This window comes from Chelonoidis abingdonii, chromosome 5 (genome assembly GCF_003597395.2).
Source record: "Chelonoidis abingdonii isolate Lonesome George chromosome 5, CheloAbing_2.0, whole genome shotgun sequence".
Classification (NCBI taxonomy): domain Eukaryota; kingdom Metazoa; phylum Chordata; order Testudines; family Testudinidae; genus Chelonoidis; species Chelonoidis abingdonii.
In genome coordinates this window covers 17,992,811-18,020,697 of record NC_133773.1, presented here as the reverse complement: position 1 = coordinate 18,020,697, position 27,887 = coordinate 17,992,811, and the positions used below count along the sequence as shown (strand labels likewise).

At 44.1% G+C, this 27,887-nt stretch overlaps 1 protein-coding gene across 1 annotated transcript in view; it reads left to right on the top strand.

Moving 5' to 3' along the window:
- Positions 1-24,071, top strand: part of SCD5 (stearoyl-CoA desaturase 5) — an 83,856-nt gene extending 59,785 nt beyond the window's left edge. The window contains exons 2-5 of the mRNA XM_032796846.2: positions 2,720-2,850; positions 9,608-9,813; positions 16,968-17,200; positions 22,227-24,071. Coding sequence (XP_032652737.1) covers positions 2,720-2,850; positions 9,608-9,813; positions 16,968-17,200; positions 22,227-22,417 — 761 coding nt within the window. The 3' untranslated portion in view covers positions 22,418-24,071. The remainder of the gene's footprint in view (positions 1-2,719; positions 2,851-9,607; positions 9,814-16,967; positions 17,201-22,226) is intronic.
- The last annotated feature ends 3,816 nt before the right edge of the window (positions 24,072-27,887 follow it).

The window sequence follows — 27,887 nt, the reverse complement described above, 5'->3', positions numbered from 1 at the left end:
CTTTGGACCATGGACGCAAACAATCGATGTCGTGATCCCACTGTGGACGCGCTAAACCGATTTTATTAGATCTGTTTTGTAATATCGGTTTAAGCTAATTCGAAATAATCGTGCAGTGTAGACGTACCCTGTGAATAAAGGCAAAAAACAGATGCACTATGTCATAGGTGGGGAAAGACACTGGACATCACAAAGAGAGACTTTGAAAGGGCCGGGATGCATCTATTTTCAACCTGCAGGGCAAAGGTTGGGCTGGTACAGCCTGAGTGGCTGACGGGCTGGTTGTGTTAGGGAGTTAACATCCACCTGGCAAAGGCAAGATAGTCTTGCCCTAGTGGTGGATGGCAATAAGATGACTTACAGCCCCGGAGCCCTGAGCAGTGTCACAACTTTTGATGCTACAGTTTCACCCACTGTGATTATAGAATTCATAGATACTTTTGCAGTCTTTTTCAGGTTGTGTGTGCAAATCTTTGCTGTTTTGCAGTTAATCAGTTTCACCAATATTTCACATCATTTCCTTGCAACCACACTCAGGAGTTGCTGCTGGGTATGATATAAACACAAATAGACAGGAAACCTCAGAGATGTGTGTTTACTCCAGGTGAGAAGAAATGCATGACATACTGACATCTAACATTCCATGTTGAAAGGGAAAATTAAAATTCTTAATACCAGACATCTCTTGCAGATGGAATCGGTTTCCTTTTTGCTTGAATAATATTATTCAGAGACTGAAATAGGCATATATAATCACCAGACACGTATGTATTCCCAGCATGGTGAGGTCCTTGCTGAACAACACAGACAATGCTGAAACTGTGTGGAAGCCTTTTTGAGTCTACACTTTGAAATTGTTTTGTGCAAGAAGTGTCTCCTGTTTAAGAAAGACAGACATGCCATAGATTGTGACAGTAGGGTAGTTTTGAATTTTGAAGGTTTAAGTGGATTTTGCTTTTGAGCACTGGTCCAATTTGTATGGATTGTATATAATAGCGTTTTCCCCAGCTTCCTCCCGGCAGATGAGCAGTGCAGCTGTATTATTATTCTCACAGACTTTTTTCTCTTTTGTTGTAAAACAAAACAACTCAGTCTATGCAGTGTTTGTTACAAATGAATTCAGAAATACTGGGGCTAATAACAAGATCATCAAAGCGTATGGCACCAGGGGACGAATGAGTGAATGAATCAAACTGACACAAGAAAGGGCCCTTTCCTGGTTCGGGAGTCTGACATAGTCGCTGCACACAATTATTAAAAGGTGACTTCAACCAAGTACAACTGTGCTGTTGGAAATTAAATTAACTCTTTGAAATTAGGCATTTCAGATGAAAATTTGTTGTATATTTCTTGTCACGTGGAAAACAAATCTGCTACTGTGGTCCATTAGCATATACACTGTACACAGCTGCAGCTTGCTCTTGGAATGGCAGGGAAATCAACATGAAACATTTTGTTAAATTAACCAAAAAAAAAAAGAAAAGATGCAGAGCTGGGGCTCCTTTATAACTCATAGAGCCTGACCTGCTTTTGGCTCAATCCTGCTAGGTGCCGAGCAGGTAAGTATGTGTGTAAAGACTGACTACTGTACTTATGTGCCTAACTTTACGCCTGACCCCTCAGGAAGAAAGGAAGGGTACTGTGGGGATTTAAGGCAGTATGTTAATGGTTAAGTGTGCAAGCTGGTCTCTTGCTTCCAGGACTGGCAGGGGCAGGGATGTATTTTTATTCAGCACTTGTCTTATTCCTACTTTTATTTTTGTTTGTATGACACTATCATCCAGAGACCAAAATAAAGATCAGGGCCCCATTGTGCTAGGTGGATAGTCTCTGCCCAAAGAGTTTATAATCGAAATAGTCAAAGGTCTCTTCCATAATGGAAAATATAAGAAAACAGAGAGTTTGACAGAGCCCAGAGACAAATAAAAAATCCCCTACCCCAGGGAAAAAAGGGAAAAGCATTGAAGTTAATGTTTGTTTCAGATGCTTTAAAAAAAAAATCAAACTTTAAAATTGACCATTTTGCTGCTGTCTGGGCCAGAAGTGGAAAATGCGCACACAAGAGTTTTGAAGGGGGAGAAGAAAATGCCTGCAAGCTAAGAGTCCTTGAATGCCCAGCTTCAGCAGAGAGTGAATTTTTATTGCCATGTTATAAAGCTTTGAGTATAGTGGGTTGTATAACGGGAACTCAGAGGTGTGAATGGCACCTGTTCAATTAGCTGACAAATTAGACTCAACAAAAGACTTGGATGGGGTGTGGAGGATGGTGCCCATCAAAAAGGTGGCTGCCTCCCTTCTGACATAACATAATGAAGGGAACTTAATGGCTTCTCTAGTGTAGTGTAGAATGCATTAGATTAATCCACTTTTCTTAGATGCCATTTAAATTACAGTAGCATCCGGAGGTCCCAACCAACGTTGTCAGCCTGTTGTGCTAGGCAGTGTGGACGGTCCCTGCCCAGAAGAGCTTACAGTCTATATGGACAAAGGGTGGGAGAAAAGACACAGGTGACATGACTTGCCCAAGGTCACACAGCAGGTACCTGGCAGAACTGGAAGTAGAATCCAGTTGTCCTGAGTCTCCAGTCCTGTGCCCTCTCTACTAGGTGACACTATCTTCCTGTAGGGTTGAATAAACAGCAGAAGGAATTTTTTACCAAGGAAAAGAATAAAAACAGACACTTGACATCCACTATTTATATATGCTTATGTCTTGCAGCATATCTGTGTTTCCTAATGACGGCTCTGGGGGTGACAGCTGGTGCACATCGTTTATGGAGTCACAGGTCCTACAAAGCCAAGCTGCCTTTGAGGATGTTCCTGGCTGCGGCCAACTCCATGGCTTTTCAGGTAGGGATGAGGTGGTCAGTTGTGACCTTCAGTCTTTGTGCAGTGTTCTCTCCAGGCCAGTCAAGGGTCTCTTATGTGAAGAGAGGCCAGCTATTAAAAATTCTAAGTAAACCCAAACGTCCACCTGTTTCTGTACTGTGCGAAAGCAGGGTGCAGTGATCACCTCTTTATTTGTACACACCATCCAGTGCAAGGGAGAACCTGATCAGAGCGATGGTCCATATAGTCCAGTACCCTGACTCTGAAAATGCTCAGTACCAATGCTTCTGAGGACAATTACATGCTACCATGCCCATATAATAAAGTTTCTTCCTAAAACCAGGCCACTAGAGATTGGCTTATGATATCATTTAAGCATATTTTTATCTTAGTTAATAAAACAGCAACATGTTGTGGTTTTCTACAACAGATTTACAAAGGAGGTATAATTAGCCCCATATTACAGATGAGGGGGAAACTGAGGCCCAGGGATATGAAGTGATCTGTTCAAGGTCACACAGCAGGCAAGTAGCAGACCTGGGAATAGAACCTAGATCTCCTGAATCCTAGTGCAGTGCATTATCCACTAGGCAACACAGTATCACTTAAATTTATTTCTTTAGTGTAACTGTAAATAATCTTATTACTAATATAAATAATCTGTCAGCTTCAATAACATCTTGAGGCATTGAGTCCCACAGGTTAAGTTATACTTTTAGCCTGTTTCCTTTCATTTGGAACAACCACCTTCTACTTCTTGCATTAGGAGAGAGGGTGAATCACAGCACCCTACTAACCTCTATCTATACCATTCATTATTTTGTATGCTTCTCTTATTCATCCTGTTCTCTAAACTAGATAGCACTAATCTTAATCTCTCCTCCCATTACAAAGAGCACAGCAGAGCTGTTGTTTTAAAGCAGTTTAGGATATGTTTGATTTGATCATACTGCCCTCGCTCCCTGTATGAGCACTGGCTGTTTTCTGCCACTCCACTGATGCGAAGCAGCCCTGCAAAGTGTCATGACATTGCTGCTTGGTGAGTTGAACAACTGCTCAACTTTTAAGTTGAATCAATGAACAATCAACAAAGAATCAATGCAACAGTTGGCCACTATTCAGAAGAAATCTTCCCCAGTTAATTGCTGTAGACCTGCATCCACCTCGGATCCGGGTGATCAGGATTGTTGTGGTTCTTTTGAATTCTGCTTCCTGTGTTCCTGCAGATTGCCCACTTGGATACGTTGGCCTCAGTCATCAGTGGTGGCTGAGAAGTGTGCAGTGCAAATCCAGATAAGTGGGGTGCCTAAAAGTGGCTTTGCACTGCCTTTGCACCCTCTTTAGTCACAATGGCACCATCCAGGTCAGCCAGTGTAAGTTATACTAGCCTGAGGGCTGTTCTAATTCACTTCAGCTGTGGGGGGCCTGTGGCAGGGTCAGCCTCCACAGCACGCACATGGGCTTGCCACTAGGGTGACCAGACAAGCAAGTGTGAAAAATCGGGATGAGGGTGGAGGCTAATAGAAGCCTATATAAGAAAAAGACCCAAAAATTGGGACTGTCCTTATAAAATTGGGGCATCTGGTCACCCTACTTGCCACTGCACTACTCACCCTGCCTTGGCCACATACACCCCCAGCAGTGGTCTCCCTCAGCACCACTGGTGAAGTGCTCGTAACAAACTTAGACACTAGCCCCATGTGCAACATAAACAAAAGAGTCTACTTCTCCTCCTGGTTCAGCTCTCAGCTCTTCCCCATTCTCCTACAGAGCAGTGACTCTGGGCTTCTCTCCACTCTGGGAATTTCCCTCCTTCCAGAGCCCGGCCGTCACAGGAGCCAGCCTTCCTCATGCAGCCCTCCTTAATCTTTCCCCACGCATGCTTGGGAGTCCCTTCTCCAGGCCTACCCAGAGGAACCCGCCACCCTTCTACAACTCCCTGCCATCCAGCTGAGCTCTCACAACCCTTTGTAGGCATTGCATGACCACTTCCCAGCTGGGACTGATAATTGGACAGGGCCATTTGATCCCTAACCAATCAGGATCAAATGTCTGGGGCAGAGGGGTAGCTGATGAGGCCAGACCGAGCCCTACTCCCCTTAAAGAGTCAGCCAGCCAGTGACAGGACTATTATCGTGGTTAGCATGACTGCTGACCATTGCCTTATGTTGGCTTCAGGGACAGCAGGTAGCATTGGAGGAGCTACAGCATCCTACCATGTCTAATATCTCAGTATAAGCAGGTCTCAACAGGCACTGTGGATTATACTTCAGGCTATGTGCCATTGTGGCATGATGTCTCCTGCACAAATCCTATCAGATGCAGCAATTTCATCTCTATAGTCCTAATAGATTTTTATGCTTGGCGGTACCTGAACTCTTTCTCTTGACCATCCATCTAGAGTTACTTTCTCAAGCTCTTGTAAGGTTGAATCACCTTCTTGTTTCAGAAATGGGGAAGTAGCTGAGTCATATTTACTTCACACTACTGTTCCTCAGCTCCTTTCTTTCACTATGTCAAATCCTACTGAGAGATATCTATTCTTACTGAGATATGCCATTGTGACTCCGCATGGGTTTATTTTGTGTCTACTGTATGAAACAAGCTGGTCTTGAACTTAACATCAGGCAGTCACTAATCTTTTGCTCTGATTACCTTGCATTCAGCTGCAGTATCTGTCTGGAATTTCAATTTAGTTCATTTATTTCCTATGTCACAAAGCAGTGTGTTAGAAAACCTCGCTTTGCAAGCTTTTTAAGAGACCCAACAAAGACATCTGGTCTGCATCTTCCTCATGGCTTGGTCTTCTAGCTATATGTTCATTTATGTATTTTACTCTTGCATTTACTTCAAATGTGTGCTAATGTTTCCTGTTATTACATGTACGACACCACACTCCTCGTGTCTGACACTTTTACATATCACGTTGTGATTGCCTCAGTATTTGTTACAAACAGTTCTGGTCTCTGCTGTTTTATTTGCCCTTCTATTCTGTCATTATGCATTTTTTTTAATTAGATGCACTTCAGCTCTTTCGCAGCTCACTAACACTTTCATTTGGGGAAGCACATTTTTCACTAACCCTGCAAATATTCATTGGTCTATGAAAAGCCAAGTTAATTTCTTGCACTAAGATTGCTTTGACCTGGTTGTTGGCTAACCCACAACTAGCTTTATTAGGTAGGCTTCTAACAGAGGCCTGGTCTACACTGGAGGGGGGGTCGATGTAAGATACGCAACTTCAGCTACGGGAATACCGTAGCTGAAGTCGATGTATCTTATTTCAACTTATCTCCCGTCCTCAAGGCACGGGATTGATGGCTGCAGCTCCCCTGCCGACTCCGCTACTGCTGCTCACTCTGGTGGAGTTCCAGAATCGATGGGAGTGCGTTCAGGGAACAATATATCGCGTCTAGATGAGAAGTGATAAATCGATCGCTAACCCCTGATACGGTGGGTAGCCTGAACGCACCCATAATGATCAATAGTTTCATTTGGTAAAGAATATGTGCCTTTCACAAGTGACATTCTTGTCATTTGTAAATAACTTTGTCTTGCACTCCTCAGGCCATGTCCTGCTCCCACTGGAGTGTAATGTAAAATTCCAGTGCCTCTGGACCTGCCCCTGTAGCATTATGGAGGATTTCAGCCTCTGTGGTTTCTCTGCAATGCTATTTGCTTCCTGACTGATTTGGAAGCACTGCAACCATCTCCAATAGTTCTCACCCAGTCTGAGATTCACGTGACTTCATATGCTTCGTTTTCACAAAGCTTTAGTTTTCTTCTGATATCATATAATAAAGGTGTGACAGACAGGAATGTTGGAACAAGACTTGTCTGGGTTAATGTTATAAAAAAACTAATCCCCTTGTCACATGACAGGAATCAGGACTCCAGTGGTTACTGTTACATTAACATTCCCATACAAATGTCACTTAGTCTCACTTTACTATAGTGTGGGGACAATAGTCTAGCTGAGTTTTTTCCAGTGTCTTTGTTCTATAACTCTCCGCTGGAACGGAGGTCGAAAGGAGTTATTTATGTGCAGTCCTGGAATTCTTCCAGATACAAGTTTAGGATGATGAAATTTTCCTCATTTACAGATTTGAGGCAGGTTCTTTGGTTCTGTGGCTCAGTCTCCCTCAGCAATACTAATCATTCACACCATAAAGTCTCTCAGAAGTCGGCAGCTGATATACAGGGCAGTGGATGTCTACCAACTCTGGCAACAAAAGCTACCCAGTTCACAAAATGTGGACCTACGCAGTTGTCTTCTTGGACTTACTGCATTCTTCATCAATAATGGTGAAACATACACTCTGTCTTTGTTATTGCCTCACTCTCTGGATGTTTCACAAAAAAAACCAGGTGTCTGTCTGCTCTCTTCTCCTGCGGAAAAGAAAGTTGCTGCAACTGACAGTGATGATTCTATTGCCCTTGCTGAAACACTTGCCGCTTTGGATGGCGTATGCTGCATTGCCTTCCATGTCATGCCAAGAGGGGAAGGAAGAAAAGGCTACTCTGCTGAATGGTTTTTGCTTAACACACTGCTATAGATGAGAGCACAGACTAACATCTTGAAATGCGGGGGCCTAAAGTTAGGAGCCCAAATTTATAGTTAGGCCTGATTTTCAGAGACATTCAGACAATGGACACTCAGGACCACTGAAATTCAGACCACTTATGGTATTTCAGTCCCTTCAAGTGCCTCATTTTAAGTACCCACTCTTGAAAACTGTGGTTCTTGAATGTATGATTGACCATGGGACAGGTAAGCTTGTTAACAGCCATTCTTTGCCCTCAGACTTTTAACTGACCTTCATATCTTATGGCAGCTTGAGCAGACATAAGCCTGACCTGTAATTTGGATCCTGACCTGAAATCCAATTTCAGAGGGTTTTTGGATCTAAGGTTTTTGTCCTGGCCCATTTGCCCATGAAGGAACCAGATCCTAGAACAAAGGCATTCTAATCTCTAAATGGGTACACTCCCTACCTTCTCCCTCCAACAACCATCATTAACGCTGACTTCCCAAGTCACTTTCACAAAGACCTCAAGATAAAAATAAAACTAGTGACAAAAGTACAGTGAGTGAAAATCATCTTTGGCTTTTCTGAGCCTTAATTTTCCAGCATATCTGTGGGCAGGTTTTTGTTGGTGCTGAAGCTATGGATAGCTAAGGCGTTTAAAATTCTGTTGAAGCTGTGTTTTGGCCTAGGGATAGGCTACCAAAGTTTGTTCCTTCTCCCAGGTCTTTTTGGCTCGTTGTCATATATTGGGCCCATTCTTGTAGGATGCTGAACTCCTGATAAGTTCAATGGGAGAAGAAGGTAGTTGGCACCTCAAAAGATCTGACCCATTTTCTGTGCTGCATTCGTCCCTAGAGAAGTTGATGATGATGGTGAGCTGTAGGCAGTGGATAATGTGTGGGATGGTAATGAATAAGTACCATTGTTTGGTTTGTGGACAGTACAGTGACATTGACCCCATTGCGGAGCAAACTAAACCAGAACTCAGAAATAAGACATCCTCCCAACTGCATCTTCTCCAGCAGTATGGTTTGTTTAGAGTGAGAGTTACCTGTTTCCAGGCTGTGGCCAGATGCTGTTGACTTAGAGACTTGCAGGAAAAAACATCTTCAAAAAAATATCCTCTGAGCTCTCTCATGGATATGAGCTCCAGTTAGGCCACTGGTCTGCAGTAACCACTGTGAAAGTGAATCGGATTTCTTTCAGCTCTGGGTCTTGCAAACACTCGTTTCTTCCTAGGGCAGTGAATCTGCATCCTGGGAAAGAAAAATGCTCATGATGAAGGAGATGTATTATTGTGGGCCTGCAGCAGCTGTGACTTTCTGCAGAAAAGGACCTGGGGATTACAGTGGACAAGAAGCTGGATAAAGTCAATAGTGTGCCCTTGTTGTCAAGAAGGCTAATGGCATATTGGGCTGTATTAGTAGGAGCATTGCCAGCAGATTGAGGGAAGTGATTATTCCCCTCTATTTGGCAGTGGTGAGGCCACATCTGGAGTATTGTGTCCAGTTTTGGGCCCCCCTCTACAGAAAGGGTGTGGACAAATTGGAGAGAGCCCAGCAGAGGGCAAAAAAAATTATTAGGGGGCTCAGGCACACGACTTATGAAGAGAGGCTGAGGGAACTGGGCTTATTTAGTCTGCAGAAGAGAAGAGTGAGGGGGAATTTGATAGCAGCCTTCAACTACCTGAAGGGGGATTCTGAAGAGGATTTAGCTAAGCTGTTCTCAGTGGTGGCAGATGACAGAACAAGAAGCAATGGTCTCAAGTTGCAGTGGGGGAGATTTAGATTAGATATTTGGAAAAACTATTTTGCTAGGAGGGTGGTGAAGCACTGGAATGGGTTACCTAGGGAGGTGATGGAATCTCCATTCTTAGAGGTTTTTAAGGCCCGGCTTGACAAAACTCTGGCTGGGATGATTTAGTTGGTGTTGGTCCTGCTTTGAGCAGGGGGTTGGGCAAGATGACCTTCTGAGGTCTCTACTAACCCTAATTTCCTATGATTCTAGGAAACAGCAGGGTCTGGCTAAACGAGTGCCAACCCTCTGTGTATATAAACACACATTTTCCCTAGTGATTTCAATCCCTGATTTAATCTGACGTGATTTATTTTTCTTAGCCGATTCAGAGAATCATTTTGTGGTTCAAATATATTAGGGTGTGGTTGGAGGTTGGAGGGAGTGAGATAAGGTGTTACCAAAGTCATCATGCCAAGTCTGTATCTCTCACCCATCCCTGGCTGTCTGCACAGAATGACATTTTTGAGTGGTGTCGAGACCACCGGGTGCATCACAAGTACTCGGAGACGGACGCTGACCCCCACAATGCATGTCGTGGCTTCTTCTTCTCCCACATCGGCTGGCTCTTTGTCCGCAAGCACCGTGATGTCATAGAAAAAGGCAGGAAGCTGGATTTCACTGACCTGCTGGATGACCCCGTTGTGCGGTTTCAAAGAAAGTAAGTGAAAGCTCTGGAACTGCTCCCAAGGGGGGATCTGAGCAGAAATTTGGGGGGAACGAGGGTTATGGGGAGGGTTCCACTTGGTCTGTTTTTGATACATTATTTTATACTTCCCTTTTCTTTCCTCCCCAACATGCTCTTCCCTAAACTTGTCTGGAAATAGTAGAGCCCACCCCATGCAGTGGTAACCTGTTGGGTATCAGGAGATCAGTACTGCAAGCTCTTACTTCCAGGCCCCCTTGCCAGAGCAAACTGCCCCTTTCTTACCTTCCCCTCTTTCAAGAACACCAGGGCATGTAGTCATGGAGGAGGGAGAAAAGTCTGCATCTGGATCTTTAATTGGATTATATCAATTTAATGCAATAAATATGATCATTAATAGCCTCCATGGGGAATAAAACACATCCCTCTGTCTGAATTATCCGACGATCACCAACCCGGCCTACAGGGCCCAGTTGAGCTGAACTGGTGCCTCTCCTAGTACCTTAAATCCTGTATTAAATGAGTTGTCATAAGCTTGGCCCGCTGGGTTAGTACAGACCAGACTGCAGCCTTCCCCAGTCCATTATCATCACTATGGTAGGGGATACGGATCTGGATGTTTCCGCCTATATTGAAATTATAATATTTTCTATGATGAGTAGTTACTGCCTAGGTGAAGGACTATTCCCAGCATTGAATCTGTGCACAGGAGGGTTCTAAAAGCCAGATTGGATCAATTCTGTTTGGTAAGCAGAGTGTTATTTCTGGGAAGAGAGTGCAGTCATGCCTGTCTTTGCATTGCAAAAATCCCCAGGAAGGGCTGAATAGCTGGTCAATGGGACTGGACCAGAGATGAAACTGATGCAATGCGTTCGTCTAGTTGTTTTAGTTGCTTTTCGGAGAGCAGTGGAGAATTCCCCAGGACTTTGCAAAGTCTCCTTTGCAGTATGTTTGAGCTTCCATCATGGTCTTCTCACCTTTGCATGAGTGAATCATATCCTGTCTCAGACAGGCATTTCTTGTAGTGCTTATATAACTGTGGCATAAAGTACATTTCTGTGCAGGGAAGATTGTCTTAGCAAGTGATATTGCTCTGGATTTGACAGTTGAGTTTTAGACTATTTAGTCTAGGGAATTTAGAGTTTAAAATTTCTTTTTCTCAGGAACATGCTCCTGTTTATATCAACACCACATTGTTGTAAGAACAGAAGCTTAATATTTACTCCCTGGAAAAAGAAAGAAGTCTGATCGGTAATAATAATATTGAATTGTACCTCCATAGTGGATTTCTTAGGACCAGATTAGGTGACATCCTTACTCACTCTGGGTCCAATTCCATTGTCAGTTACATTAATGTAAAACTGGAGTAAAACCATTAATTTCAATGGAGCTTCTCTACATTTACACTGGTGTAGCAGAGAGCAGAACTTGGCCCACTGAGAAGTACCTTAGTACATGAATAATCAACTCCATTAACTGCAATGAAACTACTCAGTGGTTCTCAACCAGAGGTTCAGGGCCCCCTTGTGAGCTGAAGCAGGTTTCAGGGGGTCCATCTAGCATGGCTGATGTTAGACTCACTGGAGTCCAGTGCAGAAAGCCAAAGCCCCACCGCACAGGACTGCAGCCTAGGGTCCCAGCTCCCACCACCCACGGCTGAAGCCAAAGCCTGAGCAACTTAGCTTTACAGTGTCCCCAGTAGTGGGGTGCCCCGAGCAATTCCCCTGCTTGCTACCCCTTAACACCGGCCCTGACTTTTATATGCAAAAAAACAGTTGTTGTGGCATAGGTGGGCTGTGGAGTTTTTATAGTCTGCTGGGGGGCTTCAGAAAGAAAAAGGTTAAGAACACCTGGTGTAATGTACAATTGTGTGTGAGTAAAGGTACAACAATCTCTGGCCCTTAACTGCACAACATGGGACAAAAGCTCAGAATGAAGGACGTACACACACACACACACACAATTGTGCTCCATGTTTGCAGAAAAGGGAGGGTCACTTATTTTGCATAAGTAATCATTAGAGTTAACCGAAAGATTTCAAGTAAGGACTTTTTTTCCTTGTAAAATGGCTGACTTTAAACCATGTTTTTTGCAAAAAACTGTCCCCATTACTGAATTTTTTAACTCTTTTTCCTAAAACTTTTGTGGGGTTTTTTTAAACTGAAAATTGAATTGCATTTTTTGTTGAAATGTGTAGTGGCACATTCCATTTGCTGAAACCTAAATTGTTGATAAATAAAAAGCTTCTATCAAAATTTTGATAACCATCTTGATAAACCAACAAACAAAAAACCCACAAAAATAAAAATGATCTTGGCAAAATAAAAACAACTTTGAAATGTTTTTCTTTATTTTAATTTTGGACCAGGTCTAACAATAATGTTGCCTCAGTGACAGCTGCATTTCTGGCGCCACTGTTTTACAGAAATGAAAGCAAGATATTGTGAGATCAGCATGGATGGGGGTAAATTTGGGTTAAAAATAAGAGGTGCCCTGTCTGATGAGGCCCAGTTCAGAGGGATACTAGTGCTTAAAGTGGCCTGAAAAAAGTTTGTTTGTGTGCGTCATAATCTGGGAGCAGCAACTTTGGTAAGACTGTAGAGTTCCCCTCAATGACCCATCTTGTTTTTTAAAATTGTTTTTTGCCAGGTCTGTGTGTGACCCCTTGCAACTCTCCCCATACAGTTTTAAGCACCGAGGGATGCTGAGCCAGGGCGCTCTCTGCCTGTCAGTCAGAGGATAAATTGCCTCTCATTCTCCAGGGCCGAGCCCTTGTGCAACACAGCATTACCCTGCTCGTCTGTGGCACCTTTACATTCTCTTGTCAGCCTCTGATTTTGTTTTATCTTCAGACTATCCAGCTATTCTTGGCCTGTTCTCCATCTTATTGCGCATTATCTTCTATCTGTCTCTCCGTCTTCCCCACCTCTTGTGCCTCTTTGCTGCTCCTCTCTCTGAATCATTCCACATGGCTTGCTACCCCCTTTTGTCACATTATAATCTTTCTGCCATTCACCCTCCTTTCTAGGGTTACCAGGTGTTCAGTTTTTGACTGAAAAGCCTGGTTGAAAAGGGATCCTGGTGGCTCCAGTCAGCAACGCCGACCAGGCCGTTAAATATCCGACTGGTCACACAGCAGGGCAGGCAGGCTCCCATCTCTACTTGGTTCCATGTGGCTCCCAGAAGCAGCGACATGTCCCTCCAGCTGGGGGGCAGCCATGGGGGCTCTGCACGCTACCCCCACTCCAGGTGCCGGCTCTGCAGCTCCCATTGGCCAGGAACCAAGAGGTGCTGCGAGAGCAGCACCCGAGGATGGGGGCAGCACATGGAGACCTCATGGCCGCACCTCCACCTAGGAGCCGAATATGGTGGCTGCTTCCAGGAGCCGCCTGCAGTAAACGTTGCCCGGAGCTTGCATCCCTCACCCCTCCTGCGCCCCAACCCCCTGACTCAGTCCAGAACCCTCTCTCATGCTCCATCCCTGAGCACCTCCCACACTCTGAACCCTTCATTCCCGGACACATCCCAGAGCCCGCACTCCCAGCTGGAGCCCTCACCCACTTCTGCACCCCAACCGCCTGCCCCAGCCTGGTGAAAATTAGCGCCTGAGCAAGAGGGGGGTGGAGCAAGCGACAGAGGGATAGGGGATGGAGTGAGCAGTGGGAGGGCCTCGGAGAAGGGGTAGGGCAGGGGTGGGGTCTTAGGGGAAGGGGCAAGGCAAGGATGTTTGGTTTGCAGCAATCAGAAAATTGGGAACCCTACTCCTTTCTCTCAACCCCCGCCACCGCCTTTTTGCCTCCTGGCTTAGTTTAGCATTCTGCTTCACTTATCATCCTGCTCTCCCTTTCTTTTTGCCTCTTGCACTATTCAGCTTTATTTTCTCCATCCCTGTGTGTGTGTGTGTATCTTGTTCCCCTTCCCCAGTCCCCACATTTGATCATACAAACTTGGCTGAACTGTTGGAGCAAGTTGTCACATTTCAGGGCTTTGTAAACTACTTTCCCTCACAAAATTCTGAGGAAGAAATAGATGGGTCAGAGTACAGCTGCTTATAGATTTGGGGGCTTGATTGAAAGTAAATGGATGCAAACCGCTGGCCTTCACTGGAGTTGCACCTTCATAAACCTGGTCTGTATCTGCCTCTGTTTTATAATCTCTTCTTTACACTCACCTATAACTGTCTCCAAAATGTCCAGGGGGGACTGAAATCTTCTATGCAGTCTCAGCAAAGGGTTGATTTTCACTCGAAAGTTTGAAGGAAAATCCCTCTTCTATTTTTGTATTTTGTGAGAATACAAATAATTTTTAAAAAGAAGTGGGGGGACTGCAGACATGACTAGGATTGTAAGTTTCTTGGGGCCTGGATTGTCTTTTTGGTCTGTGTTTGTACAAGGCCTTGCACAGTGGAGCTGTGGTCTGCGACTGGGGACCCTAGGGGCTACCACAAATCAAGTAAAAGATTTAGATGATACACTGCCTATTGAAGTCAATGAAAGGCCTTCCATTGACTTCAGTGGGTGCTAGCTAAGGCTCTACTTGGATAGCCAGGAAGGCAAATTCAGGCCCAATGCAGTTTGTTCTGTGACGGAGACTTGGTGCCCAATCAAATCAGCCTAGATTCCAGAAGATTTTTTTAAAACCAAAACTAAAAGGCTAAAATTTTCTTGCAGTTACATCTGTGTTACCCACTTAAATGACAGAATTTTCAGTCAGATTTTGAAGCCAGAAGGAACCATTATGGTCTGGGCTGACTTATAACGTAGGCCATAGAACCTCTCCCAGTTATTCTTGCCCTCTACTTCTGCTTGAGCTAGAGCACATCTTCTCATTTTCTTCTTCCTTCATGGAGGAGTTTGTGCCTTTGCGATCTGAGTAGTGGAAGTGAAAATAAAAACCATGCCAATGGCCAACATGCTCAATGTGCTTCAGTACCAAAATATAGAGAAACATGAACCTGCATGATCATTCTCCTCTCATTGAATCTGTGCTAATTCCTTAGCATCAAAGTTCTCAGTCCATCCTATTGCTAATCTCAAGTGATTAGCAGACCTAAGGGCATGGGACCGCTGCCAGTGCAAGTTGTAATTTGCTAGGGAAATTAATCAGGGCTCAATGTGCCTAGAGAGAACTTTCATACGTATTGTAACGGACCTGTAGCCTCTTAGGAATTTTATTCATGGCTGTTTTCACTCTGCTGCTGCAGTCGTTTGGTGCTTCATGCAGCAGTGGGGAGAAAACACCAATATCCCAGCTCCAAACCCAGAGTTTCCTATGGATGGTGCTCAAGAAGAATCTTCACTAGCTGTAGGATAATAGTGCATTTGACACACACACATGGTTGGGCAGTCCAGCCCTACTGATATACCTTAATTGCCATTCTGGGACATAGGGCAAATGGTCTTTGGTGCATTTCATAGAGACAGGCTCCAGTTGCAAAATTTGCAGCCAAAATGGAACTTTCGCAAAGTTCCAGGGTGTTCAGACGGGGGTTGCGCTATACAATTTGATCTCTGTATTTCGATCAATTGTAATTTACAGCTTTAAATACTCTGACTGTCATAGAACCTTGAATCACAGTCCTTTTCCCCTTGAAACACAAAACAAGTGAGTTATGTATATCTGGAACTTCCCCTGCTGCATTCAGCCTTCTCCTGGCTTAGCCGACATTACCTGTCTTTTCCCTGTAGACAGATTAATGTTGAATGCAATTTTCACTCCGATAGAAAACAGCTGCAATTTTATGGTAATTTTTTTCCTTTCAGCAAAGTCTTTTAATTATTCCTCTTTTAGTCAGCCTGCGCAATTTACCATTAAAAGCCGACACGTCTTCCATGTAGCCTATTGACAGCAGCTGACAAACAGGCAAGAAGAGAGCTGAAACGAAACTACCAAACACTCCACTACAAACATTCTTGTGGAGGAACAGAAAAACTCCTGACATTTAACAAGCGGTGTATTGGCCTTACTGCTCACGAGTAATTAATCTTCACACTTTAGTTTTGAAGCGGGCTGTTGGAAACATAACCACAAAGATGGGGAGAAAGGGAGGGAGGAAACAAGCTTTTAAGAATGAAAAATTGTTTACCACCTTCCTAATGCATGATTGTTGCTGGCAGCTATTTCGTAGTATTCCGAATAATGGTTTAAAAAATGTGTTGTTAAAGCAGAAATCTGCACTTGAAGGTACAACTGAGGGCAGATTGCATTTACTTTACTTTAAGTCAGTACTGTTTTTTTTGTGCAAAAACATATTAAGGTCTAAATGGCTGAATGCAGCGAATATCTGCTCTAATGCTATTTTTTTCAGTTTGGAAAACCAGTTACATTTTGGACTTTTTCCTCTGCTGGAATGAGTTGATAATCTGCAGGGCTTCTCTTCTGCTGCAGTTCTGTTCCAGTGAACTTTCTTTGGCGTAATAATGATAATATCTGTCTTTTACATAAGGCTTCTCATCCACAGAGCATCTTACCTCCACTTTGCACATGGGGAAACTGAGTCATGGAGTGGTGAAGTGACTGGCCCAAGGTCATACAGAAAGCCAGTGGCAAAACTTGGACTAACCCAAGACCTCCTTAATGCTACTCCCGTGCTCTGTCCACTAGGCAACGCTAGCACATATGGCTATCAGAAATAAGTTAAAACTCCATGGTTCAGCACCAAGTGAGTAAACTGCCCAATAGCCAGTGAAATATACAGATGTTCTTCTCTATTAAAGAAAATAAATCTCCCAATAAATAGCTCTGTACAAGGCTTAGGGAAAAAAAGAGGAGTTACAGGAACTGCATGCCAGATTTTCATTTAAAATATATTTTTCATATAATAATAATTATTATTTATATTACAGTAACACCGAGAGACCTTGAATGAGCTCAGGGTCCCATCATGCTAGCCACTGTGTACACACATAGCAAGAGACAGCCCCTGCCCCAGAAAGCTTACCATCTAAATAGACTGCTAGGACAAATGAAGTACTATTATTCCCATTTTACAGATGAGGAATCCAGACACAGAGAGATGAAACGACCTGCTGCACAGGGAGCCACACAGGACATCTGTAGCAGAGACAGAAATTGAACCCAAGTATCCTGAATCCTAGTCCAGTTCAGTAACCATGCAGCTCCCCCTCCTGTCACAGTAATGTTACTCCTGTCCCTTTCTCTCTCTGTAGGTACTATAAGAGTTCGGTAGTGCTAATGTGCTTTGTGATCCCCACCCTGGTGCCCTGGTACATCTGGGGGGAGAGTCTGTGGAATTCCTACTTCCTTGCTTCCATCCTTCGTTACACCGTCTCTCTCAACGTCACCTGGCTGGTCAACAGTGCAGCTCACATGTACGGCAATCGACCCTACGACAAGTACATTGGCCCCCGGCAGAATGCATTTGTCACTTTAGGAGCAATTGGTGAGTACCAGCCAAAATGTCTCTCTGAAACTTTACCCTGGGTTACTTTGCGTGTTGCCGAGCTCTAGCTAGAAGTCGGATTTCCTTTCACTGCAAACAGAACCATGCACAAAGGATGGTCAGCAAACCATTCCTTGAGTGCTTAATCCTGGCCAGGATTTAGGGAGTCTGTCTGCAGTAATCCTGTGCAGCACAGTCTGTGATCCAGACAGCAGGCCAGGAGTATCTGGCATCCTAAGTAAAGATTCCTTGTGTGTTTATTACACCCGAGCCCTGTCTCTCTCCTCTCACAAGGGGCACTAAACTAAATCGATTTTACCAACTGGCTAGGCACTCCCATGGCACTCAGTTATGAAACAATTGTTATAGTCTTGGCAGGAGTGGGTGTGTATCTTCAACCAATGAAGACTGTACCATAGCTGAAAGCTCTTCAAAATACTTTCCTCTGCCCATTAGCATCACCTCCGTCTTGCTCAGGATCAGCTTCAGATAGCTGTTGTTCACCTGTGAGCTGATCTTATCCAAGCACTAGGCCCTCTTGGTGGTAGTGCTGTGGTCATGTGTGAATATGGTTGTATGTAGATGTTGAAAAGGATTGGAGAGAGAACTGATCCTTGTGAAACTCCACATGTGAGTAGTCTGGTAGTAGAGGAGCAGTTTCCCTGCACTACTTGTTGGATGCATCCCTCCAGAAAGAGCTTAAGACATTTTAGCATGTTACCCTGGATCCCTGCCATCTCTCTCAAGTGAGACAAAAGAATCTCAGGCAACATTGTGGAATCCTGCCAAGAGATCCAGGAGGATGAGAATGGATCTCTCTCCTCTGTCCGCAGGAGATCATCTAAAAGTGCCAGTAGGGCAGTTTTGGTTTTGTCCTGGCCTGAATCCAGAATGAGACGGTCTAGGATGTTGGCTTCGGTTACATGAGCTTGTCGTTCAGCTTTTGCTAGCTTGTCTACGAGCTTGGAATGAGAGGTCTGACAGTGGATGGTAGCTGGCTAGGACCAAAGCATTCAGGGTGGGTTACTTCATCACTGGTTAGGCTAGTGTGTGTTTGAAGGAGGAAGGGAAGTTTCCTTCTGTGAATGAGGCATTGGTCATTTCAGTCAGGAGTGGAACCAGTTGTTCCTGACTCTTTTTCACAAGTCAGGAAGGGCATGGGCCGGATTCACAGCTCTTGGGTTAAGACTCATTTAAGCTGTCGAGAAATTCTTGACGAATGAACACTTGAAATACAGGTGGGCTGTTTGGTTGGTGGGTGGAGGTGGAGTGGATCTCAGCTGTTTGAGAAGGCTTCCTAATGGTGCGTGATGTTTTCAGTGAAGTAGGATGATAGATCTTCACAGCACTTGGTGCTCAGCTCCACAGCAGGCCGTCGTCATTCAGGATAACTGCCTGGGGAGGGATTTGGCAGCCACAGTGGAGGCTGATAGGAAGGTTCTCTTGGCCTGTAATATAGCCTCTGCCTAGACTTTGAGGAATTTATGTTTTATCCTCTCTGAATCAGCCTTTTTCTTCTATCAGTGCTCAAATTTCCATTCCTTTCCCTTCACCCAGCGTAAGGTGCAAGTTGCCACGGAGATCTGTGTGAGCAATGTGGAGGAAGGGGCCGTGTGGGGGCCAGTGTGTCAGTGGCTGACTGTAGAATGGTAACTAGGTTCTCAACCCCTCGTCCTGTGGATGGAGTGCTATTGTCCTTTGGCAGGCTTTGGAACTGGTTAAAGTCCATGAGTCTTCGTGGTTGAATCAGCATCACTGGACCTTCTTGTTGCCGGGGTGCTAGATGGTCTCTGCCCACTGCCTTCGTGAAGTGATCATCTGTCTAAGACAGTGGCTGGGTTGTGATGTCCTCCATTTTGACATTTAGGCCAAAAAACAGGTCCAAAGTGTGTCCAGCCACGTGGGCTGGATCAGAGGTGACCTGTTTACGTCCTAGGGTGGAAAACGAGAAGATGAGTTTGTGGGCTTTGGCACCAGTGGCCTTGTTGAATATGTGTGGTGAAATCTCCCAGGATGACAAGTCAGCGGCATTTCACCCCCATCATTGACAAGGGGTCAGTGAGCAACTTTATGGATCATTTAATCTGTGGTGGTTTGTAAATGAGCATAAAACCTATGTTAGCTTTGGGTCTGGTTTTGACTGCCAGATGCATCAATTCAAATGAAATTGTCTTATGTGGGGCACATCTCCTTGCATTGGATGTTTGCTGAGAAGATGAATGCAGGGCCATCTGCCTTCTTGTCCTGTCTAGGTCTGTGATGTACCGAGTATCCTGGGGGAACAAGTTGCACTAGCACAGGGCTTGCTGCAATATCATCCAGCCAGGTCTTGGGGATGCAGACTATATTGTGCGCTTTGTCATTGATGAGGTTGTATATTATTTGTTAGCGGCAAATCTTGCATTGATCATCCTCAACTTTAGTTTGTGTTGCCTGCTTCTGGTGCCCGCCTACGTAGGGGTCCTGTACAGTGTATCAGCGTTAAATGTCTGAAATCAGGTTTCTTTTTTCCGTTTCCTTGGACAGTTCCTCCCAATTAGAACAGTAATAGGTTATGTAAGGTTGGCACAGGTTGCGAAGTCATTAAAAATTCCACCCTTAGATTCCAACTATGGATTTAGGTACCTATGAGGTACCTACTTTGGACCACCTTAGCCTCTATATTCATGATACATAACTGAACCTGACTTCTGCTCTTTCCGCTGTCAGTGCTGCTGAGCTTGTGACCATCTATCTCCTCCTCCTCCTCCTCCTCCTCCTTCCCTTTTAATCACAATAATTTTGCCTACTGGACGGCACACACCTGTGTCCCAAAACTAAAGCTTTGACCTGCTACTCTAAAATAAAAGTGGATATTTCCCACTTCCTAGGGCTAACCCAGCATTACTTGAAGCCTCACACCATACGATTATCCTCTTCCCCTATTATTTGAATAGACGTAGTGGCTATTTTGACAGTTAGTCGCACCGTTGCCACACGTAAATACCACATGAATGTCAGACACCCTTGAATGCAAATGTCAGGGCCTGTCCACATTCCTCTTGAACAAGTGCTGCAATGAAATGGATAGAAAGGGTTATTAGCTGCCACAGGGGATGTACAATTTTTTCTGTAATAGAAAGGAAGTCAGGGAGTTTCTCTCTGCTCTCACCTCAGCCTGACTCTCTCTCACAGCAGGTTTTCTTGGCTCCCTGCTGCTGCACAGTTTTTAATCCTCTCTCTTATTATTGTCTTAAGAGTTCTACCAACGAATGACTCAAGCCCTGTTACACTCCTCTCTGTTACCTTAACGGAAACATCCATTCAGCATCGAGATATTTGATGGGGAACCTGAGCTATTGCTCTCAGAATGCTTAACTTATTCTTTTGGGCTCATAGAATGATAGAAGATTCGGGTTGGAAGAGACCTCAGGAGGTCATCTTGTCCAACCCCCAATGCTCTGCTTCAGATACGTGTGTGGGGCTCTGGCTGACGGCAGCATGTGTTGTCTAATAGCTGGGCTGGATACTGCCAAAGGCTGTCAGGAATGGGAGACTGGAACCAGGATTGAAACCAGTTTAGCTTCTAGTGTGTGAGAGACAAAAACCTTGCACCACCCTGTTAGAGAGGCCTGGTTGAGCCTCAAGCCTCAGTTGAGCTGAAAAAAGATTTGTTTTGTCTACACTAGCAGTCAAGCTGTTTTCAACAGTGGGTCCATCTGATTCCTTCGTGACAGCCTTGGAATAGGCCATTTCTCCTGTGTGATTGGGCCAAAAGGGAACTTCTTCAGTCATTCTCATCTGGGGGCATCCTTGTAAAATCACGTTGGATCACTCCTGTCATGGGGTTTGCGGGAGCGCCTCCCTGTGGCCACAACTGGGAGTTAGCTCGTGACCAGTCTGATGTCCCTTCCTTCAGTTTCTCACCCCATGGTCTCGGTCGGTCTCTCTCTCTCTCTCTGGAGTCAGGTTACTGCTCCTCCACCCCTCAGGGTGCTCTCCCTTCATGGCTTGGTCCTCTGGCCAGGTCACTGTAGTCCTTCCTTTCCGGGGTCTCAAGCCCTACTGGACAAACTGTCTCAAGCAGTTTTCTGCCCCACTGCCCAGTCTGTGCCACTTCCCCAGTGGCTGGTAGGGGAACCCAGGCCCGCCCTCTACTCCAGGTTCCAACCCAGGGACTCTACAACCAGCAGGCAATGTTTGCACTGTCCAGATCTTGCTGCTGTTTCCCTGAGCTGCATCCTACTTCACCTCTATCTGGCTCCTTCTCCACCCTCATCTGGGTACTTCCTTCCCTCAGGGCTAAGATCCAAGGGCTTCTAAGCTCTCCCTCCCATTTGTTCCTTTCCCTCTCTAAGCCCAGAAAGTTACTGCAGCCCCCTTCTTATTTTCTAATTCCTGGATTTAGAGCAGCTTAGCCTGCCTCTTGCTCAGCTCGGCTTCATCTACTAAAAGTTTCAGCCCTGACTCTTCTCCCCTCCACCTCCCTGTGCAGCCTGTCTCAGGGTTAATTGCCCCTTCCTCTCTACTCAGACCTTGTGTGGAGTAGGCACCCCATTACCTTCTTGTTTTCTGTCATGTGGTTTAGCAATAGGGGTTTGTTTGTCGAATGTCTTTGCTGCCTCCCCTCAATGGGGGAAACAAAACCACAATGCACTTTTATTGATGTGATGACCAAGCTTGCTACAGAAATCTCACACAGATATAGATGTAGCTTAATTCAGTTCACATGAAGCTACAACAGTGTAAACCAGTTGTAAATTGAGATGAGTATCCACACCGCAGTTTGCCCGGTTTAACTAAATCAATGTAAAAGCCAATATTTGTGAAACTGGTGCAACTTTTGCATATAGGGAAGCCATAGATAGATGAGGCCATGATCCTGCAACTTTTTCTCTCTGTATTTTAAATCAATGATGCACCTGGTGGGATTATACCAGAGTAGAACATGTTATAGGATCAAGTATCTTCTATCTATCTACCTAATCTATCTAATCACAAGACATATATTGACCCCTGCACTTAAAATCTCTCTTTGTTTTTCCAGGTGAAGGCTTCCACAATTACCATCACACCTTTCCATTTGATTATTCAGCCAGCGAGCTTGGCTTGAAATTCAACCCAACCACATGGTTCATTGACTTCATGTTTTGGTTGGGGCTGGTTACTGACCGAAAACAGGCTCCCAAGGAGATGATCTTAGCCCGCAAAGAGAGGACTGGTGATGGCAGTGCTTGAAAATGTAACATTTCTGTGTAAATCTACACTGTCGTGTATGTATGTGTGTGTGTGCGCATGCATTTTTTCTTTGGGAAAAGTAGTTTTTTTTCAGATAAAATGGGCTAAATTTAATCCCTGGGATAACTCCGTTGACTTTAGTGGCTTTATGTCAGAGGTGAATTTAGTCCCATTTTTTTTCTCCTATTAGCTGTCTTATGTCCGAATCCAAGACTATTAAGTGTAAAAAATATTGGATATTATTTAATATTAGCGTTAAACATCCTAGATCTTTGATTTTAGTCATTCTAGTTTAAATCCTGTGTACGCTGTAATATGCTTGTTCGTGTTAACCCTGGCAAGATGGAGGAATTAACCATCCTTTCAAAGTGCGGTTCAGGTGAATGTTTATTTGTTTTTACTAGTCAACCAAACATGCTTTGAGACATAATTTTGGGGGGGGTTGGGGATAGGGCCTGATATGCTGTTACAAAAACAAAGAGAAAAGAATGTTTAAAAATCCCCTATACTGGGGAAAAATCAGTTTTAAAAAAAGATGTTTGTCTGAAAATCTGTTTTCTTCTTTTTGTTTGCAAGACCCTTGCTCCACTGTCTTTGTTTATATAAATTCATTTATTGCTAAGCAGGCTATTGTGTTAAAAGCTACACATTATACAAGCCAAAATACAAACTGATGCCATGCTTAGCGGATTCATTCATTGTCACATAAACATTGTAATTTGTAAAGATGTACTGCTCAACTATGTCTTAAACCAAAAAAAGCTTTGATTTAAATGTTTGGAGACCTAATTTATATTCTAACAGGTCACAGCCACTGCTGCATGCATATTTTAGCTACTTCTGCAAAGTCAGTATCTTCATTTTTTTCCCCAAGTTTCACTATCAGGTCTTTAAAACCTGGCCTTTATCTAGATCAGTTTCTTTCCTAATGTTACAAGTGCATGTAGCCTCTACTGGTTTCAAAGCAAAATATATATTAAAAAAGTTATGTAGCTTCTGGATTTAACAGTTGCCTTTTAAAAGCAGCATGTCTTGGGACCTACAACCCTTTGTGTTAGATGGTAGCCAGTGCAGAGGAGAGACTTTGTCTGCACTGGAGCACTTTTGAAGACGGAGGGGCCTGATTCTCATTTACATTAAGGGTTGAGTGTAGACACTGCCTATGCTGATGGGAGGGGTTAGGTAGTGTACTCCACCTCCCCGAGGGCAGAAGAATTCTTCTATCATCCTAGCACTGGCTACATGGGAGCTTTGGTCGGCTTAACTATGCTCTAGGGGTGTGTGGATTTTTCACATAGTTAAACCAGTCTAATTTTCTAGTGTAGCCCCAGCCTGAGATTCCCTTTGCCCTGTTCTGCCAGTGTGCATATGCGCACTTTCACGCCCATTTACACTGCAAAGGGAGGAAGGGAAAGATGGTCTTAATATAAATGAGAATCAGGACTAGTTATTTTCAGGAAAGATGTACAATTTTAAAACCAAACTCAGTTCTTTGGGGTTTGTTCGGGTTTTCTTTAGTTTTGTTTTTTAAATGATGCCAATATAAAAGAATTGTCCTTATTCTGTACTTCAACCAGCAGGTGTTTAACGGTGTTAATTTGCCATTAATGACATGTAAACTCATGAGTGATTTACAATAAACAGCTATGAATTAGCCTGTGGCCTGGTTCTTATTTGAAGATCTTTCATTAAATGGTGGTTTTATGAATGAATGATCAAAAATATTACACTCTTGCTCTGTCACCAGTGGTTACTCCAATTCTTTGTGAAGTCTCACCTAGGTCTGAACATGGCTCCCCCCATTTCCATAATATCTACCATCTCAAAACATTAATGAATTCATTCTCACATCATCCCTATATGACAGGTGGGGAAACTGAGGCACAGCTATGGGAAGTGACTTGTTCAAGTTCACATAGGACATTAGTATCAGAGCCAGGAACAAAACCCAAATCTCATGAGTCCTGGTCCAGGGTCTTAACTACAAGATCATCAGCTGCTTCCTTGAGTTGGGCCCAACAAAGAGTGGCTAAAATGATTAGGAACCCACATGTCCAAAATGTAGCTGGCTGGTGGGTTTGGAGGTGATGATGTATGTAAGGGAGTGTGGCAAGGGAGATATATACACCTCTCAAATGATTCATCCCTTTATAAAAAGTCCTGTTGTTATGGCGGTTTACCAGTTGAGGAAATAACATGAATGCAATGGAAAGCTAAACCTGGGTTTATAACTTTCAGTTAATCTTCGGAATAAAAGATCTCAAAATTATACCAGTACTACCCCTGGACTGTATTGAGTTCATTTCTCACCAAGCACATCTATAGAGCAAAACTTCACTACTTCCTATTAAAAACATAAGAATGGCCATACTTGGTCAGATCAAAGGTCCATCTAGCCCAGTATCCTGTCTACTAACAGTGGCCAATGCCAGGTGCCCCAGAGAGAGTGAACCTGACAGCTAATGATCAAATGATCTCTCTCCTGCCATCCATCTCNATGTCCAAAATGATAATATGATGTACATTTTTTCTGTCATTTGCTGAATGCCAAGTACCCAGCTAACAGGTGCAGTGAATTCACACTGGCTACCCTTAGCGTTTCATTTTATTAGAAGGTTAGACTGCAGATTAAGTGCAAAAGTATTCATTCAGGGAGGATTGGTACAGGTGAATGTGCAGAACTGTATCACAGCTAATGTTCTGTTTCTTTATCTTTCCATGTATGGAGAGAGTAAATCTCCCTGTTCATGATTTTATACACCTCTATCATATCCCCCCTTAGTCTCCTATTTTCCAAGCTGAAAAGTCCTAGCCTCTTTAATCTCTCCTCATATGGGACCCGTTCCAAACCCCTAATCATTTAGTTGCCCTTCTCTGAACATTTTCTAGTGCCAGTGCCAGTATATTATGAACCCAATCCTGCAAATAGATGTATTGGTGATGTGTGAATCTTTATGACCGCATGGAGTTAAACTGAATTCATTGGTATTTTGCACTGTGTAAGAGATTCACACTAGTTAACACTTCGGCAGTACTGGGACCTAAGACTAGGGAACCCGTTGCAAATGACAGATGCTTTTTGCGAATTAGAGAGTAAGCAAAGAAACATGATTTTGTAAAAAAAAAAAAAAAAAGGCTATCACATCAAAACAATGTACATTGTATTTCTTTATGCTTTACTTTCTTCTTTACTTTGCATTTAGGTGGCAAAAAAAAAGCACCTAAATCTGCACGCAAAATTTCCCAGGAACATTTTTTTTGACAAAAATCTTAAACAAGAAATAAAAAATGCTATTTTTGCAAACTGCTTTTGGTAAAATATATATATATTTTCTATTAACATTTTCAGTTTCCATTTTTTCATCAGAAGCCCAGAAACTTTCCACCACAATAAGGCATTTCTAAGACAAAAATTGATCAGGAAACCCATTTTTGGGTCACAGAAATATTTCTGTGAAAAATTTCAGTTGGCTCTGATATTTGGGCACCTGAATAAAAGCAGCCTGATTTTCACAGGTGCTACTGCCACAGCTCCCTTTGCTCTCATTCTGAGTAGGAGCAAGCTTTATTTACACGTCATACCAGACAGAAATCTCCTCCCTTGCTGGCAGATTCCTTATTCCTCAACTGGGGCCTGTAATATTCACAGGGCCACCCAGAGGATTCAGGGGGTCTGGGGTCTTCAGTGGCAGGGGGGGCCCTGTTGCCAAATTTCTGCAGAATACCTGGCACTTCAGCAGTGGGTCCTGGGGTGGAAGGACCCCCCGCTGCGGGTCTTTGGGATGCTTCGGAGGCAGGTCCCGGAGCGGAAGGAAAAACTCTTGTGGGGACCCCAGTGAGGCCTGGGGTAAATTGCCTCACTTGTCCTCCCCTCCCCCGCCCCGGGCGGCCCTGAATATTCATCATACTAGGCTTACTGAGCCACTGTGGAAACAGTGATGCAGCTCGCTAGGGCTGAGCTTCAAAGGCAGAAGCCTGGAGCAGAGCAGCAAGGAAGAAGGTAGGACTTGACTTGAGGTGAGATGAGATGAAGAGCAAAAAAGGAGTATGGGGGAACAGGGTGAAAAATATGCTGGTAGGCAGAACCTAGGAGGGAATGGCAATGGGGCTTTCTGTTTTAAAATATAGTCACCCAAATCATATCCCTAAACTCTTATTTTCCCCAGCTCTCCAACAGACTTCATTCAGGCCACTACCCCCTGGTATTCATACAATGTTCATGCTGAGTGCCTGATTTCCAAAAGACCTAGTCCTTTCCTTCTTCTTCAATGGAGTTCATTGGAGTGATGCTGATTGACACAAGCTGAGAATCTGGCCCCCCACATGTAGTTCAGAGCCACAGGGCCAGATTCTGCTCTCAATTACACCATCAGAAACCCAGAGTAACTCTCTGGATTTCAAGTGAGTTATGCCTGCTATACAGCTGAGTGGCTAAGAGCACAGTCTGATCAGAGGTCACGTTAACAGCCTACTCTGTTACAAACATCCTTTCTGATGGTTTCCTCTCTATGCCAGATGCTGTTTGGGTAGCCAGACTTCTTCACAAGCTCACAAACTGCGGGCCAGGTCCCTTAGCCACTTCAGTGGAGCTATGCCAACTTACCCCAGCAGGAGAGAGCTCTGTGGATCTGCAGTTCAACTTGCAGGTCTCTCAGTAAGCAGCTTACTCTGTTTGCTTAGATCTGCAGGCAGACAGGATTATGCTTATAATACCTTATGCTTGACAGACAGATTGTACACACACCTCTGCTATGACATATGTCATACATATTGCAATTTATTAACAGATCGACGCATTGGGAGGGGAAAGGGCACTGAAGCATGTAACAGGCAAGCATAGAGAAATAAAATACTTTAAAGAGAAGACCCATGGGTCCAAGTGGCCATCGCCTCATACTTGTATGGTCAGATACACCCACTGCGCACTGACCAGAAGTACACCACGGCGAATGGAGCACCGTAGGCCCAACTGCATTCGCCACTTAGGTCTAACAGTGGAAAAACAGCCCTGCAGTTATTTTGGCCATATAATTGGCTGCATTGCAGGATACAGTTAATCTGGAAGGCCTGAGCTCTTACAGGCTGTTAGGGCAGAGGGACTGGTTAGCGGGTGAGGCAGGTTTCGCTGTGCTCTTGAAATAATTCATACGGTCTGTAATAACTCAACACCAAAATGGGGCTCTGCATACAGTAACAAATCATTTCATTACATGATTACACACTGCGGCCTGCATTTGCAAAACTGGCTAATGATTTTGGTACTTCAACTTCAGGTTGTCCAACCTCAGACATTTGAAAGGGGGTTAATTTTCAGAGGGCAGCTGCTCAGTGTTTAGGGCCCCTTCAGGTATCTCAGGCTGAGCACCCCCAAATCAGTCACTTTTGCAAGTTTAGGCCTATTAGATAATGCACTATGAGACAGAAGTTTTCTACCACCCTAAATACAGGAGCAACAGGTTGACACGTTTTT